Source organism: Muscardinus avellanarius, assembly GCF_963383645.1.
Source record: "Muscardinus avellanarius genome assembly, chromosome: 16".
Taxonomy (NCBI): Eukaryota; Metazoa; Chordata; class Mammalia; order Rodentia; family Gliridae; genus Muscardinus; species Muscardinus avellanarius.
The window spans coordinates 7451188-7471997 of record NC_137802.1 but is presented as its reverse complement, the minus strand read 5'-3'; the positions used below and the strand labels follow the sequence as shown (position 1 = coordinate 7471997).

General features: G+C 43.8%; 1 protein-coding gene across 1 annotated transcript; it reads left to right on the top strand.

The window, feature by feature from the left end:
* Positions 1-187: 187 nt before the first annotated feature.
* On the top strand, positions 188-17893 carry ZSWIM7 (zinc finger SWIM-type containing 7; the record flags this gene model as incomplete). Its single annotated transcript, XM_080712785.1, has 5 exons — positions 188-263; positions 7868-7889; positions 9957-10059; positions 15319-15423; positions 17780-17893. 5 exons carry the CDS (start codon positions 188-190, stop codon positions 17891-17893), a joined length of 420 nt encoding a protein of 139 aa, XP_080568911.1.
* Positions 17894-20810: the final 2917 nt, after the last annotated feature.

Below are 20810 nucleotides of genomic sequence, written 5' to 3'. Positions count from 1 at the left end.
GGCCCCGACGCCCCGCCCCCGGCGCCGAGCGCTCGCCGGATTGGCCGGGCCGTGACGTCGGGCGCGCGTCACCGCTGCCGTCCGCCTGCGCGGCCACGCGCGGCGACGTCACTTTTACTCGCCACGCCCACGGAGGGCGGCGGGAATCGCGGTCGGTCCGCGCGTCGCGGGCGCCGGGTGTGTCGCCATGACCGCCGCGTTGCCAGCGATCGTGGAGGAGCTCTTGAGCGAGATGGCCGCGGCGGTGCGGGAGAGCGCGCGAAGTAGGGGCCGCTGGGCGTGGGCCGCGACCGGTGGGCCGGGACGACCCCGCGAGACCTGGGAGCCTGGGGGCTTAGCCGAGCTTCCCCCCCCCCCCAGGCTTCTATTTCTAACTCGCAGACTCGAAGTTTTTTTTTTTTTTTTTTTTTAATTTAAATAGCTAAATTCAGCCAAGCACCCCTGTCATCTCAGTACTTAGGAGGCTAAAACAGGAGAATCGCAGGTTCGAGGCCAGCCGCAGCAGTTTAGGCAAGCCCCTTAGCCCCTATTTCAAGACACACACAAAAAAATTTAAAGGGTGACAGGTGTAGCTCAGGTAGAATGCCCTTGCATTCAATCCCCAGTACTTAAAAGAAAAAGCGAAATTCAGTAGATAAAAGTCAGATTCATTTAGTAAAATGGGCGTGGTGGTGTACGCTTGTAATCCCAGCATTTGGGGGACTAAGACGAGGAGGATCAAGGACAGCCTCAGCTACTTAAGCCCTTTGCAACTCAGTGAGACCCTGTTTCGAAAATAAAGAGTAAAAATTGGGCTGGAGGTGTAGTTCGGAGGTAGAATGTCCCTGGGTTCCATCCCCAGTCCGGGGGGGGGGGGGATCCATTTAGTAAACATTGAAGGGACAGAGTAGTTGCTGGGGCCCCTCAGGCAGCCAGCAGGCCAGTGGGGATGGAAGTGTTTGGAGAGCTGCTGGGTACACGTGAGAGGAGGCCCAGGGCCAGGCAAGCTGACAGGTAGAACTTTTGAAATTGTGTGTGTGTGGAGGAGGAGGAGGAGTGGGGATTAAATCCAGGCATTCCACCTCTGAGCTACACTCTTAGTCCTGTTTTCTTACTTTGATAAGGCCTTGCTAAATTGCTACATGCTGACCTCAAACCTGTGATCCTCCTGTCTAGGCCTCCTGAATACAGGAATTACAGTCTTGGGCACCAAGCGAACTTTTGAATTATTTTATTCAAAGAGTTGGGGGGAGTGGTACTGGGGATTGAACCCAGAGGCATTCTACCTTTGAGCTACATCCCCAGCCTGATTTCATTTTTATTTGAAAACAGTCTCACTAGGTTGATAAGAGTCTCACTACTTGCTGAGGCTGTCCTTGAACCTGCTAACCTCCAGTCTCGCGCGTGTGCCACAACAGCCAGCTCTTATTCAGAGATGGTGGGGTCTTTTTTGTTTTGTTTTGTTTTTTGGTGGTACTGGGGGTGGAACCCAGGGGCTTTCTACCTCTGGCCTATACTCCCAGACCTATTTTATTTGGAAACAGTCTCACTGAGTTGCCGAGAGCCTCACTAAGTAGCTGAGGCTGGCTTCGAACTTGCACGATCCACCTGTCTCAGCCTCCCAAGCGCTGGGATTACAAGCCTGCGCCACCACACCTGGCTTTTTCAGTTTCAAATTATCAAATTTATTCAGGCCTCGTTTTAATTTTAAAGTTTTTAACTCTCTTACACACTTTGTTCAGAATATAAATATTTTAGTCACAAACACAGAGGCACACCTATGCCATTGCTAGAGTCAAGCTGGATGCTATTAAAGAGTCTTGTTAAATCGGCTGGGCCTGAGGGGGCACGCTTGTAATCCCAGTGCTTGGGAGACTGAGACAGGAGGATTGCACAGGTTTGACTTATTTTTTTTTAAGGGTTTTTTTTTTTTTTTTTCTTTTGGTCTTTTTTGGAACCGGGGATCGAACCCAGAGCGCCACACCTGCAAAGCAGGCGCTTTGCCACTGAGCTACATCCCGGCCCCAGGATTGCGCAGGTTTAAAGCCAGCCTCAGCTACTTAGTGAGGCTCTCAGCAACTTTGTGAGACCCTGTTTCCAAATAAAATATAAAATAGGCCTGGGAGGGTAGCCTGGGGGTAGAAAGCCCCTTGGTTCCATCCCAGTACTGCAAAATTAATTAATTACTTAATTAAATATAAAGCACCTTGTTATCTTTAACCAGCAGAGGGTGCTCTGTGCCCATGTTCACCAAAGTCAAGGAGAAAGGACAAGCTCTGCTGATACCTACAACCTATTGACTAATTGAAGCTACTCTTCCAGTGTAAAGATGGCTACTGTAAATAATAGGCAGATTAGACCTCAAGATGGCCATTACTTATTTTGAATTACTGTTTGTAAAGGACAGAGAAAATTAAGACAACTTTTTTTTTTTTTTTTTTGGTGGTACTGGGATTCCTGGAAGCCCTTCTACCTCCGGGCTACACTCCCAGACCTATTTTATACTTTTTTATTTGGAAACAGGGTCTCTTAAGCCAGAGTGGCTGGCTTCGAACCTGCGTGATCCTCCTATCTCTGCCTCCAAAGTGCGGGGATTACAAGCTTGCGCCACCACGCCCACCTTAAGCCAACTTTTGTTCTCTCGTTTCAGTAAGAAGTCATAAAGTTTAAATATATGTTCTTTTTTTGGGGGGGGGGTGGTCTGGGGACAGATCCAGGAGCATTCTACCTCCAAGCTACACCCCCCTGCCCAATTTTTTTTTTTTTTTTTTGCGGGTCTGGGGATGGAACCCAGGGGTATTTGACCTCCCAGCTACACCCCCTGCCCTATTTTTGTATTCTTTATTTTGAAACCAGGTCTTACTGAGTTGCAGAGGGCCTCACTAAGTAGCTGAGGCTGTCTGCGAACCCCGATCCTCTGGTCTCAGCCTCTCAAATTGCCAATTTTTTATTCTTTATTTTGAAACAGGGTCTCACTGAGTTGCGGAGGGCCTCACTAAGTAGCTGAGGCTGTCCGCGAACCGTGATCCTCCGGTCTCAGCCTCCCAAATGCTGGGATTACAAGCATGCACCACCATGCCCGGCTAAGTATATATTCTTAAAAGACTAGGCCTGCCAGATATTAAATATGAAATATTTTTATTTCAGAAAGGGGGGAGCCAATTTGTTTTCAGCTTCAACAGTACATCTTGTCTAAGATTGAATGGTGTGTGTGTGTATTCAGCATGCTGCCAACTTTAACTGTGGTCTCTGTCAGAATGGATTAATCCATAGACTAAAATCTTGAAAGGGCACAGTCAGTTCCTTTGACACCCCTGAATCCGACACAAGGACCACTGCCATTGATACATGTTTATTTGTTTATTATTTATTTATTTATTTATTTATTTAGTGGCACTGGGAATGGACCCCAGGGCCTTTTCTACCTCTGGGCTGTACTCCCAGACCTATTTTATACTTTATTTGGAAACAGGGTCTCACTAAGTTGCTGAGAGCCTCACTCAGTAGCTGAGGCTGGCTTCGAACCTGCGCGATCCTCCTGACTCAGCTTCCCAAGCACGGGGATTACAAGTGTGCGCCACCATTCCTGGCTTATATGTTTATTTTTAAAAGAACTGTTTTCTAGGTAGTCATATACCCTTCATCACACCCATTCTTTAGTGATAATTTTTTAGAACAAGATATCAAGTTTATATTTGTATGATGATGTGTAAACTAGTCACAACTGATACAGAGTTAAGATTATTTTTCTGTGTAACTTCTTGGTTTTCCTAGAGTGATAACTGCCTTGGTTTTCTTTGCTTGTTTTGTTTGCATTTAAATATGTAGAAAGCCATTTGCATAACTCAACCTAACACTCCTTACGATTATTCTAAATCTCCATTCAAAATGTTTAGATCAGCAGGGCGTGGTGGCGTAAGCTTGTAATTCCCCGCGCTTGGGAGGCGGAGACAGGAGGATCGCGCTGGTTCGGAGCCAGCTGCGCTGGCTTAAGAGACCCTGTTTCCAAATTTTAAAAAATATATAAGATAGGTCTGGGAGTGTAGCCCGGAGGTAGAAGGGCTTCCAGGAACCCCAGTACCACAAAAAAAAAAAAAAAAATGTTTAGAGCATCCAAGTGTGGTAGCACACGCCTGTAATCCCAGTACTTGGGATGCTGAGACAGGAGGATCACAAATGCATAAGCAGCCTCAGCAACTTATTGAGGCTCTCCGCAACTTGATGGGACTCTGTTTCCAAATAAAAAATAAAATGGGCTGGGAATGTATCTCCGGGGCAGAATATCTCTGAGTTCAATCCCTAATACCACCAAAAAAAAAAAGTTTAAAAATGTTTAGATGAGCTGGGCATGGTTAAACATACCTGTAGTCCCAGTACTTGGGAGCTGAGATGATAGAATCACAGCTTGAAGGCCAGTCTCAGCAATTTAACAAAGCTCTGTTTCCAAATAAAAGATAAAATAAGAGCCAGGCGTGGCAGTGCACACCTGTAATCCTAGCACTTGGGAGGCTGAAACAGGAGGATAGGTTCAAAACCAGCCCCTGCAACTTAGTGAGCCTGTTTCCAAAAATATATATAAATAAAATAAGGCTGGGGATATAGCTGAGATGTAGAATGCCTCTGGATTCAATCACCAGCACCACCAAGGGGAAAGAGGAGGTGGCTGAGGATATAATTCATATGTAGAATGCCATGGGTTCAATCTCAGTACTAAAAAAAAAAAAAAAAAAATGAATGAGATGATTTATCAGTTTCATTTTTCTGAAGAAATCTCACCTAGCACTTTCAGACTTGCCTAACATGGACTGGCTGGTCGCTAAATATCTTGAGATAGTTTCTCTTTACCTCCGTTGCGCCATATGTTTAGTATATCCTACAATTTTCTTGGTTTCCTGCCTTATTTTATGGAGCTCGTAGCCTTCCTGAAGAAGGAGGCATGAGATGGATTTTTTGAGGCTTTGCATGTCTGAGAAAGGTTTTTCTACCCTCACATTTAATTGATAGGTTGGCTAGGTATTAAATTACATGTTGGAAATAATATTTCTTCAGACATCTGCAAGCATTATTCCATTACCTTTAGTTTCTAGTGTTGTTTCTGGTTCTTGTATTTGACCTTTCTTTCTATCTTGAGATTTACAGTTGTCCCTCAGGATCTGAGGAGAATTGGTTGCAGGAACCCCTGCAGATACCTCTGACACTCACGTCTCTTATATAAATGGCATATAACCTACACACATCCTCCCTTGTACTTAATAGCATCTCTTGATGACTCATAACACTTGATACAATAAAAATGCGATGTAAGTAGGTGTTATACTGTGTTGCTTAGGGATTCATGATAAGCAATAAATTCTTTTTACACATTCTCTACAGACCCAGGGGTTGTTTTTTTTTTTTTCCAAGTTTTTTAATTTTTGGAAGGTTTTGTTTTTGTGGTACTGGGGATTGAACCCTGTGTCATTCTTCCTCTAAAGTAACACCCCTAACCCCATTTTATTCTTTATTTTCTTTTTTTGTGTGGTACTAGAGATGGAACCTAGGGTCCTTCTTCCTCTGAGCTATACCTCCAGACCTATTTTATATTTTATTTGGAAACAGGGTATCACTAAGTTGCTGAAAGCTTCATTAAGCTGCTGAGGCTGGCTTTGAACCTGAGATCTTCCTGACTCTGTCTCCCAAGTACTGGGATTATAAGCCTGCGCCACCACACCTGGCTGTTTTTTGTTTTTGTTTTTGTTTTTGTTTTTGTGGTACTGGGGATGGAACCCAGGGGCTCTTCTACCTCCAGGCTATACTCCCAGAACTACTTTTATACTTTATTTGGAAACAGGCTCTCACTAGATGGCTGAGAGCCTCACTAAGTAGGTGAGGCTGGCTTAAAACGTGTGTGTTCCTCCTGTCTCAGCCTCCCGAGAGCTGGGATTACAAGTGTGCGCCGCCACACCTGGCTTCTTATTTTTTTATTTTGAAGCAGGGTTTCGCCAGGTTGGCAAGAGCCTAAGCACCTATGCTTAAGCAAAATGCTACTTACCGAGGCTGTCCTCAAACCTCCTGTCTCAGCCTCCCAAGTACTGAAATTACAGGTGTGCACCATGACACCCATCTGTGTTTTTTAATCTAACGGTTGAATCCATGGGTGTGGAACCCATGGATATAGAGGGCCAACTGCATCTTTTCTTCATAACCAGTGTCCTGACTCTTTTGATAAAGTTTATTTTTGTTTTTGCACTCCTTTAAGTGGGCACTCAGGGGACCCATTTGAGCTAGAAATTTATATCCTGCTATTCTGGGAGGTTTTCTTGACTGACATGATTGATGAGTTCTCTGTGTTTGTTTTGCTTTAGCTAGTATTTCTGTTATTCAGTTACTGAATATCCTTTATTATCCTCCAGTAACTTACCATGTTACTTATATTTCATCTTTATTTTCTCTACTTCATGGGAACTGTCTTCAGTTGTATCTTCCAGACTTCCCATTGAATGTTTTAAATTTCTGCTTTCATATTTAATTTACAATTTTTCCCCCTCTCAAGATTCCTTTATTCACACACTTGTAATCTCAGTACTTGGGAGGCTGAGACAGGAGGATCACGGGTCCACAGCCAGCCTTAACCTCTTAGTGAGGTATTCTGCAACTTAGACTGTGTTTTAAAATAAAGAATACAAGCTGGGCGTGGGGGCGCACCCTTGTAATCCCAGCATTCGGGAGGCTGAGACCAGAGGATCGCAGTTTGCAGACAGCCTCAGCTACTTAGGCCCTCTGCAACTTAGTGAGACCCTGTTTCAAAATAAAGAATAAAAAATAGGGCAGGGGGTGTAGCTTGGAGGTCAAATACCTCTGGGTTCCAGACCCAAAGGAAGGAAGGAAAGAAGGAAAGAAGGAAGGAAGGAAGGAAGGAAGACAAAATTGGGCTGAGGATGTAGCTTGGAGTTAGAATGGCCCTGGGTTCAATCCCTAGAAACACACACACACACACACACACACACACACACACACACACACTAGATTCCTTTATTATATGTCTTGTGCCTGTTTTACAATGCTTATCTTCTTCTTTTTTTCTCTCATATTAATGATGGGTATTTGAAATGTTCTTTTTTTTTTTCTGTGGTTTTTCTTTTAACTAGCTTTCTTCTGTTTGTTTTGTTCTGGTCATCCTTAGTTTGTGGAAGAGCTTGTGGATGGTGGATGTCACTGTAATTGTTCTTATCCAGCTGTTTAATAGGGAAAATCATTCCTGTGTCATTCTCCCAGTTGGTGAGATTTCCCAGGAAAGATTTCTAGTCTCCTGCCTAGAGCGTGAAGGCCTGGTTGGATCTTAGGAGCCGTGTTGGGGTAGAGAGCGGAATGTCCCCTGTGTCTTGCGTGACACTCTAAACTCTACTGTGCTGATAATTTCCTCTAGTCAGATACCCTGTGTTGAGCCTCTTGAGAAAACAAACCTCGTCTTTCAAACCTCGTCTTTTGCTAGAGCACGGAGGCAGTGGTCATCTACAGCTAGGGAGGGGATTAGGGGCCTACTACACCTTAATCTAACTTTCAGAGAACCTCTTACTTTAATGACCTTCAGAGCTATCATGCCACCAATTTCTGAGGGCTTTTTTTTTTGGAGGAGGGGCTGGAGAGGTCAAGTAGATTCTGGAACATAAATTAGGTCAGTTCCTGGCTCTCCCCACTGTTAGCTTAGGATTTCGTTTTCTGGAGTCTTGTAAATTATATTTTTAACCCTTTGTTATTGTCTCAGTGGGATTTGAGGAAGGAATAAAATTAGATATAGAGATACAATTTGCCATCTTACATAGAAGTCTTTTGGTTATAGTTTAAAGATTTTTATATTTATGGTCACTATTTTAACATGATTAACTTTTTTCCTATTCCCATTTTACAGTTCCTGATGAACATCTATTATCGTAAGTATAAATTCTGCTGTGTTTGATTTTGGGTTTTTTGTTTTTTTTTCCCATACTGAGGATGGAACCCAGGGGCATTCTACCTCTGAGCTCCACCCCCCCATATCTATTTTTTATTTTCTTTTGTGTGTGTGTGTGTGTGTGTGTGTGTGTGTGTGTAGTACTAGGGGTGGAATCCCGAGGCCTACCTCCGGGCTCTACTCCCAGACCTTTTTTATATTTTATTTGGAAACAGGGTCTCACTAAGTTGCTGAGAGCCTCACTAAGTAGCTGAGGCTGGCTTCGAACCTGTGCTATCCTCCTGTCTCAGCCTCCCAAGCGCGGGGATTACGAGCGTGTGCCACCCATGCCCGGCTTTTATTCTTTATTTTGAAGCAGGGTCTCACTGAATTGCAGAGGGCCTCAATAAGTAGTAGCTAAGGCTGTCCACAAACTGCAATCCTCCTGTCTCGGCCTCCCAAATACTGGGATTACAAGCATGTGCCACTATGCCCGGCTCCTATTTTATTTTTTTGTTGAAACAGGATCTCACTAAGTTGTTGAGAGCCTTGCTAAATGGCTGAAGCTGGCTTCAAACCTGCGATCCTCCTGTTTCAGTCTTCCAAGTACTGGGATTACAGGCCTGCACCACTATGCCTAGCTAAAAATGATAAATCTTACTAGGAAACATAAAGATACTAAATAATAACATAGATTTTAAACTATAAAACTGGTAACCACAGACAAAATTTTGGAAGGAATATGGAAAAAGGAATAACTGAAACCTTACTGATGCAAATGTAAATGAAAGATTATCTGGCAATAGTCAGTACAGCTTTGTTTACTTAGTTATTTTGTGGTACTAGGGATTGACCCCAGGGGCATTTCATTTTTTTATTTTTTATTTTTAAAATTTCTTCCCTTTTTTTTGTACTTGGGGTGGAGCCCAAGGGCTTTTCTACCTCCAGGCTATACTCCCAGACCTATATTATATTTTATTTGGAAACAGGGTCTCACTAAGTTGCTGAGAGTCTCACTAAGTAGCTGAGGTAGGCTTCGAACCTGTGTCTCAGCCTCCCAAGTGCTGGGATTACAAGCGTGCACCACCACGGCCTGCTGAGACCTAGTTGCACAGGGCCTCACTAAGTATCTGAGGCTGTCTATGAACCGCAATTCTCCAGTCTCAGTCTCCCGAATGCTGGGATTACAAGCGTGCGCCACCACACCCGGCTCTTCTTTATTTTGAAATAGGGTGTCAATAAGTTGCGGAGAGCATTACTAAGTACCTGAGGCTGGTGTCAAACCTGCAATCCTCCTGCCTCGTCCTCCCAAGTACTGAAATTACAAGCAAGCACCACCACACCCAGCTCTTTTTTTTCTTCTTCATTCTGGTGGTGGAACCCAGGGGCATTCTACCTTCGAGCTATATCCCCAGCCCTATTTTTTATTCTCTATTTTGAAACAGGGTCTCACTAAGTTGCAGAGGCCGTGAATCTGTGATCCTCCTGTCTTAGCCTCTCAAGTACTGGGATTACAAGTGTGCACTGCCACGCCCAGCCTCTTGTTATTTTTTTTTTTAAATTTATAAAACAAGGCATGGTGGCACATGCCTGTAATCCCAGTATTGGGAGGCTAAAATAGGAAGGTTGCAACTTCAAGGAAAGACCCTCACTTAGTGAAACTTGCATCAACCTAGCAGCAAGATCCTGTTTCCAAATTAGAAATAAAATTGACCTGGGGGAGTAGCTTGAATGTAGAATGCCTCTGGATTCAATTCCCAATACCACAGGGGGGGAAAAAAAAAAGCCAAGAATATCCAATAAGATGTTGGCATTTATTAATCCTGAGGAGTAAGTCTTTAGATTTTGCTATATTTTTTGACAAGTTAAAATGATTATTTTTTTTAGAATGCTTGAGATAAAAGGGTGTGGTGGAGGGTAGAGCTCAGTGTAGCTCATTTGCCTACCATGGCGTGAGGTGTTGGGCTCAGTCCCCAGCACTGAAGAAAATAAAATAAAATGGCCAAGTGCTGAGGGTGATGAGCACCGTCAGGTCAGTGACGGGCGCATGACTCCTTTCTCTCCCTAGGCTGAAGTTCATCTTTGGCTCCTCAGCTGTCCAGGCCTTGGACCTCGTCGACCGGCAGTCAGTCACTTTACTGTCATCTCCCAGTGGAAGGCGCGTTTACCAGGTACACGTCTAGTGTTGGTGGTAACCTCAGAATTCCCTTAGGACAAAAGGTTTTCAGGAATTTCCCTGGAAGCTGGGGACCAGCTTGAAGTATTTTCTGGGCTGTCAAAAAGCTTTTGACCCAACTTAGTCAAGTTAACATATCAGTAATGTTTTAAATTTTTATTTATTCTAAGTTGACAAAAACAGTATATATTTATGGCAGACAGAAGAGTGTTTTGATACATGTGTACCTTGTGGGATGACCACATCAGGCTGTTAACCTGTCCATTACCTCACATATTTTTCCGTGGTGAGAACACTTAAAATCTACTCTTAGAAAATTTCAAGTATACAATACTTGTTATTAACTCTAGACCGTATTGTACAGTAGACCTCCTGCACTTAATCCTCCTGCCTAAGTGAAATTTTGCACTCCCTGGCTGCCATCTCCCTCAGTGACTTTCACTACTCCTCAGTCCCCTGGCGACCCCACTCTACTGCCTGCTTCTGTCTGATCCTTTTATACTCCACATACAAGTGAGAGCATGTACTTCCTGTACCTGGTTCACTTCACCGAATATACTATCTCCAGGCATTTTACTGATTAAAGTAAGATAGATATAGCCAGGTGTGCTACCTGCAATCCTAGTACTTGGGAGACTGAGACAGGAGGATTGCAGGTCCAAGGTCAACCTTGCCAACTTAGGGAGACCCTGCTTCAAAATAAGTAAGAAAATCAAGTTAGGGGTTTAACTTAAGGATAGAATGCCCCTGAGCTCAATCCCCAGTACCACACACACAAAAAGATAAACATGGCCAATTAACTCTACCCAGTAGCACTGCACGGGACAGCAATGATGTGAAGTCTCTTTATTTAGAGCTAATGAAAAATAGGCAACTTTTGCTTACTTATTGATAACAGAGGCACCCCCAATAAATTTGTTAAAAATTTCACCTTGTTCATAATATCTCACTTACAGGCAAAAGCCAAAATGAATTTTGAGGTCTTTCCACTTGCTCAGAATGATCTATTCAGAATTGATCTTTCACAACTGTTGTAAAGAAATATTTATTAGCCAGATATGGTGGGACACACTTGTAATCCCAGTACTTAGGAGCTGAGACAGAAGGATTGCAGGTTTGAGGACAGCCTCAGTAACTTAGTGAGGCTCTCAGCAACTTAGTGAGACCCTGTTTCCGAATAAAATAGAAAATAGGTCTAGGAGTGTAGCCCAGAGGTAGAAAGCCCCTGGGTTCCATCCATAGTACCACGAAAAAAAAGAAAATGAAGTAAGCTGGGCATGGTAGTACACACCTATAATTCCAGTACTTGGGAGGCTAAGACAGGAGGACTGCAGGTTTGAGGACAGCCTTTGCTATTTAGTGAGACCTTGTTTCAAAATAAAAACAAATATCTTGTATGCAATTAAGATGTATGACTACAGTGCACTAATAAAAAAATAAAAGAAAGCAAAAAATAGCCAGGCATAGTGGCACACACTTGTATCCCCGCGTTTGGGAGGTAGAGACAGGAAGATCGTGCAGGTTCGAAGCCAGCCACGCTGGCTTAAGAGACCCTGTTTCCAAATAAAAAGTATAAAATAGGTCTGGGAGTGTAGCCCAGAGGTAGAAGGGTTTCCAGGAACCCCAATACCACCAAAAAAAAATTTAATTAATTAAAAGCAAAAAATGGAGTTAGGTGTGTGTAGCTCAAAAGGTAGAATGCATCTAGGTTCAATTCCCAGTACCACAAAAAAAGAAAGATGGACAGAAAGGAAAAAATTTGGTAGTATTGTGCGCAGCCATTAAAACTTTTGGGTGGTATCTTCTACTAAAAGAGAGTGCCCAGTAGAATTTTCTCACAGCGAGCTTACAGATGAATAATCAAGAGTCACTGTTTTTTTTGTTTGTTTTTGTTTGTTGTTGTTTTTTCAGTACTGAAGATTGAACCCAGGGCATATTACCTGGAGCTACATGCCCAGCCACATCCCCAGCTGGATTTTATTCTTTATTTTGAAACAGTCTCACTGAGCTACAGAGGACCTCACTAAGTTGCTGAGGCTGGCCATGAACCCAGATCCTCCTGCCTCAGCCTCCCAAGTACTGGAATTACAAGTGTGCACCACCACGCCTGGCTGGTGAGTTTTGTTTGTTGTAGGGTTTTTTTAGTTTAGTTTTGTTTTGTTTGTGGTATTGGGAATTGAACCCAGGACATTCTGCTTCTGAACTACACCCTCAGACCTGTTTTTGTTTGTTTGTTTGTTGTTGTTGTTGTTCAGTACTGGGGATGGAACCCTGAAGCATTCTACCTCTGAGCTACACCCCCAGCCCTATTTTCTTGTCTTTATTTTGAAACAGGGTCTCACTGAGTTGCAAAGGGCCTAAGTAGCTGAGCTGTCCGCAGACCTCCGTCATTCTGTCTCAGGCTCTCAAATGCTGGGATTACAAGCGTGCACCACCACTCCTGGCTATATTTTTGTTTTTTATGTAGCTAAAATATTCAAAATTAGAAGGGCCCTTCAAGTTTTCCTTATATCTTTTACTTATGGGAGTTTGGTTTCAGTTTCATTATCAGCATAACGTTTGACTTGGGCAGGAAGATATCTGGCTGTCCTCTGATTCTGTGATTGATTGTTAATTACAATCTTAAAGTTTTTGCTTAAAGTATTTAAATTATTCCTGACTTTTCTTTCCAGTGATCAACACAACTTGTTTAGGTTTTGTCATTCACATCCTGTGTTATATTACATTGCTTTATTAGTCATAAAAATTCCTAGAACTGTGTCTGTCTGTTTGGACTTTGAATTAAATGAGTATAGAAATCTTACCCTCAAGTTCACCTTAATGGTTATATTGGGTTATATCGTATAGTAATCTAGTAAGAACCTGGTTCAATTCAGGGTAGTATAAGATGATAAAAGTTGAGTTAGATTCTGCCTTGATACTAACTAGTTGTCTTTCCGTAGTCAACTTTTCTTCCATAGGTCAACCCTAATAGTCTTTCTTTCCTCCAGCAGTAATGTGTAGTTATTCTAAATGTACCGTTTGGTTTCCATCACCTGAGCTACTTTTTAGAAACTTTTGGCTCACTTAGGAGGGGAGACGCTGCAGTCAGGAGAGGCTAAGTAGTGCTGTGTTAACAGTGACCTCCACATCTGAAAGGCTTACAGAAAGTCTTATGTCTCACACATGCCAGTGTCCATCAGGATTCACTGCACCTCTGCTCCAAAACACCTGTACCTTTGTGAAGCACCCCCGGGTGGAACTCCCAACAGAAAAGAGGATATGGTGCTTCTGCTGGGCTGTGTTGAGTAGGACAGAAATATAAAATCCCCTTCCAGAGAGAGGCACCATACACAGGAAACAATAATACAGTTTACTGCTGTGACGTCCACTCAGAGGTTTGTAGCAGTATAAAGTAACCCTGAACCCAGGAGCGGGTGGCCGTCAGATAGTCACCTCTGTAAAGCTGAATACACGGCAGGCTGCTCCAAGCAAGGTTCCCTGAGTCCAGCTGTGGTCTGAGTATCCTCTTCCCTGCATGTTTCTTTTTTTTAAATCACACTTCTAAGCCAGGTGTGGCACACACTTTAATCCCAGCATTTTGGAGGCTGAGACAGGATGATCCGGGTTTGCAGACAGCCTCAACTAATTAGGCCCTTTGCAACTCAGTGTTTCAAAATAAAGAATAAAAAATAGGGCCGGGAGTGTCGCTCAGAGGTAGACTGCCCCTGGGTTCCATCCCCAGTACCACACACACACACAAAAATCACACTTCTTAAGCCGGGCATGGTGGTGCATGCTTGTAATCCCAGCACTCAGGAGACTGAGACAGGAGGATTGCAGTTTGTGGACATCCTCAACTACTTAATGAGGTGCTCCACAACTTAGTGAGACCCTGTTTCAAAATAAAGAATAAAAAATAGGGCGAGGTGGGTATAGCTCAGAGGTAGAATGCCCCTGGGTTCCATCCCGAGTTCCGGGGTAAAAAAAAAATCACACTTCTTTTGGGGGTGAGCATTCCAGACTGTGAGAGGAAGAATGAAGCAGTTCCTGTAAGCGGAGGTCATTTTTCCATTGAACAGTGAAAAAATTGAATTAAATTAGCCCTAAGGTCATTTTCCAGTTCTGAACATTTCTAACTCAGATTTTTGTCTGATTATTGGGTTCATTCGTTTCCACTGCTAGATAAAGATGAAACAAATTAACCGGGCACGGTGGTGCATGCTTGTAATCCCCGCATTTGGGAGGCAGAGCCCGGAGGACTGCAGTTCGTGGACAGCCTCAGCTACTTAAAAGACAAAGCAAATTTAAAATTTACTCTCCTTACGGTCCTTACTGCTCTGGCCCTCTGAGCATTTTACTTTGAATCTTGGGCTGTGCAAGGATCAGGCCAGGGAAGCTCTGTAGACTTGACCCACGCTCTAAGTCGCCAGGCATTTATCGAGCTTAGCTTGAGGGGATTTTGAAGGATTAGGGACCTGCGGTGAGAGGGGAACACTGAATCATTCAAGTCAGTGCAGAATCCCAGAGGCTTGTGCCTGCTTAAGAGTAAATCTAGAGAGAAAACATAGGAAATAAGTAAAGAAATCTAAAGTTGTATTCAGAGGCCCTGGTTTGAAGACCCAAGGATTATTCCTGTTATTGGATGTTGATGCATGTTTTTAGGATCAAGTGGGGGAAGAGTCTGCTTTAGTGCTCTCTATTCAATGTCGGATCTTCAAACACACTAGGAAGATTTCTCTATTCATACTCAGTGGTATGGGCAATATGTTCATATATGAAAAGTGTAAGATAGTTTTTTAATACCTATTTAAATTAAGGCTGAAATCTTTCATGAGCATAGTAGGCATCTTACCCAGTCTTGGCCGTTCCTGGCAGTCCTGCAAACTCTCAAGGAGCTCTGCTGACCTGTGCCAAGGTGAGCACTAAACATGTAGAATGGGGAGCACCACCCTTGTGTCTGCTGTTTCTATTACTGAAGACTAAATCTGTTGCTTTTTTCTCTCTGTGGGAGAAAGAGAGAAGAAGCCTGGGAGTGTTGACATTAATTTTTAAAAATGTCCTGGATTTAGAGTCTAAATATAATTTTTTTCCCTTTTTTTGTGGTACGTACTGTGTATCGAACCCAGGGGCATTCTACCTCTGAGCTATGCCCCCAGCTGGCTTTATTTCCAGGAAGAACTGTGAGTCATTAAGTGGATAAAATCAAGGGGAAGCAAGAATGCCCAGAAGCACACCTTCTGAGGTCTAATCCCACCCGCACTTTTCTTCCTAGGTACTTGGAAGTTCTGGTAAAACATACACGTGTTTGGCTTCTTGTCACTATTGTTCATGTCCTGCATTTGCCTTCTCAGTCCTACGGAAGAATGACAGCCTACTGGTGAGGATGGGGATGGCCTTCGCCGTTGTCCTTAGATCAGGAGAAAAACTGTTCATCCTTATTTCATGGTTTAAGAGTTGCACAAGCCAGGCGTGGTGGTGCACGCCTGTAATCCCAGCATACTGGAGGCTGAGGATCAGGGATCGCGGACAGCCTCAGCTACTTAGTGAGACCCTCTGCAACTCAGTGAGACCCGGTTTCAAAACTAAATAATTAAAATTAGGGCAGAGGGTGTAGCTCAATGGTCGAATGCCCCTGGGTTCCATCCCCATGCAAAAAAAAAAAAAAGCATGGTGGCACACACCTATAATCCCAGGATTTGGGAGGCTGAGACAAAAGGATTGAAGGTTTAAAGCCAACCTTAGCAACTTAAGACTCTTAGGAACCTAGTGAGACCCTGTTTAAAAAAAAAAAAAAAAAATGAAGCCGGGCGTGGTGGCACACGCTTGTATTCCCAGCACTTGGGAGGCTAAAAAAAGGATGATCATGGTTCGCAGGCAGCCTCAGCTACTTAGCAAGACCCTTTGCAACTCAGTGAGACCCTGTTTCAAAATAAAAAGAAAAAAAAATGGGGTTAGGGGTGTAGCTTGGAGGTAATGCCCCTGGGTTTCATCCCCAGGACCGCAAAAGAGAGGGAGGGAGGAAGAGAAAGGGAAGGGAAGGAAAGGGACAGGCTGGGAGTGTGCCTTGGAGATAAATTGCTCTGGGTTCAATTCCTGGCACCACCAAAAAATAAAATTTAAAAAAATGCACAAATGAGAATTTCACTCCATGTCAAAACAAATAATAATTTATTGTCCTTGACTTCAGGCATCTCTTAGATTTAGCCTCCCAAAATTCAGTGTCATTTTTAGAACTACATAGTTGCCTGCTTTTCTGTTTAAAAGGTCATGGATGCAGCTTGGGGAAGGACAGATACTTAGAAGGTGGCATTGGAGAATTAGATGGGCCAATAAAAATATGAACTAAATTGGATATTAACAGCTTTGAATATCCCAAATACAACCATGACTTCCTATTGCCTGTAAGACAGCCTGGCGCCACGCTTGACCTTCACGTGGGGCAGGAATGCCTTTGCCTGTCCCTCTAAGCCTTTGCTAATTTCATCAGTTCCAGAGCATCAAACAAGACAGGCTCTATTCACATTCTTTTATTCCAAAGGGAAGGACGCGATCATCCTGAGAGCAGGTCACTATTTGTTAAGTCTTGTCAGAGAAGAAAATGGAGCCCACCCCATTCTTCCCCTTCTTCTATAGCGTTAACGTCTTAAACATCTTGGGATCTGGGTACCGAGCTGGGGGCTGCACTGTACAGAGGCGGCATAGCCGATGTGCCGTAAATGCACATCACCTACAGTACGGCAAAATTCAACCAGCGCTCCTTCAGGAACCACTGCTGCGTTCTCTAACAGAAAGTCCAAGTGTCATCTCCCAGAGTAGCGCACAGGCTGGTACATGCCACCTTTTGTGGCCGCTTCCCTCACTCGGCCCTGTCCCCAAAGCACAACTGGTTATGAGAACAGACCACAGGCTCTAAGCACTGCAAGTGGGGTTGGCAGGGTGTGTGGTGGTGCACGCTTGTAATCCCACTACTTGAGAGGCTAAGACAGGAGGATCGCAGGTTCACAGCCAGCCTCGGCTACTTAGTGAGGCCTTCCACAACTTAGACCCTGTTTCAAAGTAAAGAATAACACCGGGCATGGTGGCGCACGCTTGTAATCCCAGCATTCGGGAGGCTGAGACCAGAGGATCGCAGTTCTCGCACAGCCTCAGCTACTTAGTGAGGCCCTTTGCAACCCAGTGAGACCCTGTTTCAAAATAAAGAATACAAGGGGCCGAGATTTAGTTCAGTGGCAAAGCACCTGCTTTGCAGGTGTGGCGCTCTGGGGTTGATCGCCGGTTCCAAAAAGACCCCCTGAAAAAATGAAGAATACAAAATAGGTTTGGGGGTGTAGCTCAGAGATAGAATGCCCCTGGCTTCTCTCCCCAGTACTGCAAAAGAAAATAATAATAAATTTAAAATTTAAAAAAATGGTAAAGAATAAAAAATAGTGCTAGGGGTGTAGCTCAGAGGTAGAATGCTCCTGGGTTCAATCCCTAGTAATGGGGGGGGGGGGAATGGGGTTGAAACCTGTCCTGAGCAGCTGTGAGATTGGGGTAAAATAATCCATGAGGACAGCTAAGCAGCAGGTGCCCCAAGGAATGTCAGCCATTGCTCTGACAGCTTGCTGAAGGCAAAGGAGACCCACCTGAAACCACAGCAGCCTTCCTCCCACACAATGGCAGTGAGGGGCCTTGATTACTCTGGCCAGCCGCGGCCCTACCTGCTCCTCACAGCTTTGCGTGTTGTTTTCCAGTGCAAGCACCTCTTGGCAGTTTACCTCAGTCAGGTTATGAGGACCTGTCAGCAGTTAAGCATCTCTGACAAGCAACTGACTGACATATTGATGGAGAAGCAACAAGAAGCATGACAGGTACAGATGGAGTATCATTGTCAAAACAGGTCCTGTCAAATGCATTTCAGATGGTGTGGGCTGTCCAGAGACTTGTCACTCTCCCCTTTCCTCCCTGGACTGCAGGAGGAACTGTGGGGCGGAGCTGTGGGCTAGGGGGTGTGTAGGCCTGTGCAGCCTTAGGAAGACCTGTACCTGCTTTGGAGCCCCTTGGGTAAAAAATGTTATGAATAGAATCAAGCACTAGAGATGGTAATGAAGCCCAACACCATGTTGTATCAACAACTAGCTTAAGTGACTAAATTCCTAGTAATTTTTGAGAGATTGGGACAGTTGGCTAAACTGAGTAAGAGCAAGTTTAGATGAACAAGGGTTGGTTCTCTTCCTGAGTCCAAAATATTACCCAGCACAACAAAAGATTTGCTCAGAGATAGGACTAAATGACAAGTATAAAAACACTCAGAGGTTCTGGTCTCATTAAGCTTCAGAAGTTAGTGTGAAGCTGGTCATGGTGGGGCACGCTTATAATCCCAGCATTTGGGAGGCTGAGACAGGTGGATCCAGGTTCATGGGCAGCCTCAGCTACTTAGGCCCTTTGCAACCCAATGAGACCCTGTTTCAAATTAAGAATAGAAAGTAAGGCTAGGGATGTAGATTGGAGGTAGAATGCCCCTGGGTTCCATTCCCAGTACCGCAAAAAATAAAGAAAGAAATTAGTGTGGTTGGACGCAGTGGCGCATGCCTGTAATCCCAACATTTTAGAAGGCTGAGACAGGAGGATTACAGGTTCACAGCCAGACTCAACAACTTAGTGAGACCCTGTTTCCAAATAAAAAATAAAATCAAAGCCGGGCGTTCTGGTGCACACTTGTAATCCCAACATTTGGGAGGCTGAGACAAGAGGATGGTGGTTCTCGGGCAGCCTCAGTCACTTAGTGAGGCCCTCTGCAAAGTGAGACCCTGTTTCAAAATAAAGGATAAAAAATAGGGTTGGGGGTATAGCTCAAAGGTAGAATGCCTCTGGTTTCCATCCCCAGTACCACAAAAAATAAATATATAAATTGGTCTGTTGGTGCAGCTTGGAGGTAGAATGGCCCTGGATTCAATCCCAAGTACTAGGGGGAAAAAAAGCGGTGCAGGTGGCAGAACTGCTTATGAGAGACAGTGTCCAGAACAAGGGTAGACTCCAGATCTGCTCCAAGGCACTGCTCTTTACAGTAGGACAGGTGAACAGATGAAGGAACTGTACAAGTCATGTCCTAAGCTACAGCTACGACTAGGGATTTTCAGTCTGAAAAGGAAAATTCTACAAAATGCATAAACAAGGGAGGGATCAGGGACTCAGATGGACCCTGAGAGAGCAAAGGAGCAATGATAGGATGAGGATGAAAATGGATTTCAGCCCAGGGCAAGAGCTGCCTTTTTTTTTTTTTTTTTTTTTTAATGGTACTTGGGGGTTGGAACCCAGGGGCATCACATCCTATGTTTTTATTTTTGAAACAGGGTCTTAAAGTTGCTAGGGGCCTTGCTAAATTGCTGAGGCTGCCCTCAAGCCTGTGATCCTCCTATCTCAACCTCCCAAGTGCTGGGATTACTAGCCCGTGCAACCCGCCCAGCAAGAGCTCCTTACTAGATAAGGCTGTCCACAGCCAGAAGAGGATCTTAGAAATTCCTTACTCTGGAGGGGATAGGAACCTGCAGTATCCTGGCAGAAAGGGAAGCAATAGACAGTCAGATGAAATAAATACCCCCTTATCCTCATGCCCCTAAGGCATAAGGTGCTAGCAAAAAAATGTGGGTTAAAAAGCCCAAAGCCACACATGCCGCAGTGGCCTGTGCTTAGCAAAGCTTCGTCTTCAGTTGTAGCAAGGGGGAAAAAAAAACTATCAACTTTTCTGCTACTTCAGAAACTTGGACTAAGTATAAACTGGGTGGGGGGGCACTAGGGATTAAATCCAGGTGGTTCTACCTCTGAGCTACACCCCAAGCACTTTTTTTTTTTTTTTTTTTTACTTTTAAACAGGGTCTTGATAGGTTACCATGTACTAGACTCAAAGCTATGATCCTCCTGTCTCAGCCTCCCAAGCACTAGGATTACAGGAGTGTGCCACTGTGCCCAGCTAAAAGTTACTTCTTAAAGCAGCCTTCAAGGTAAACTATAAACAGTAGGTACATCAGTGTATAACAAGGAAATGCAGCATCCTAGCTTTTTTTTTTAAAGACTTTATTTCACTAAGTACACAGTTACATAATTTTGCTTAGGAAAAAATTCACACTTTAGGTTCCTACAGTTTGACAAAACTTGAATGTAGGAAAGAAGTGGAGATTCAGTCCCTAGCTCTAAAAGGGGGACTTGGTAAAGGAGGGATCTCGTTTCTCCAATTTCTTCTTCTAGGGCACTATTGTTTTGTATGTGTATGGTACTAGGGATGGAACTCAGGGCATTCTAACTCCAAACTACATCCTCAGACCTATTTTATTCTTTATTTTGAAACAGGGTTTAAGTTGCAGAGGGCCTCAGAAATTACTGAGACTGGTCTCGAACCTGTGATCCTCCTGTCTCAGCCTCCCAAGTACTAGGATTACAAACATGTGCCACCATGCCTAGCTAGAGCAATGTTTTGAATTTGGAAAGAATGGTGCTTAAAATGTTTTTTGATAATTCTACTTAAAAATTTAGGTGAATATTCTCTCAAGTAATATAGCAGTTTCTTGATCAAAGAATTATACTTTTTCATCTTAGTAGCTTTCCTAGGAACAAATACACATTAGTACAGACTTATTTTTCCACTATCTCTGAGTTAAAAAATATTTGCATTATAATAGTTCACAGTATTTCACAGTAAAAGTTTCAGTAACAAAACAAATCAGACTTTTCAGAACCCATTCGAGCCATCATCATCCACACAGAGCAGCCGAATAAAACCATAAATAC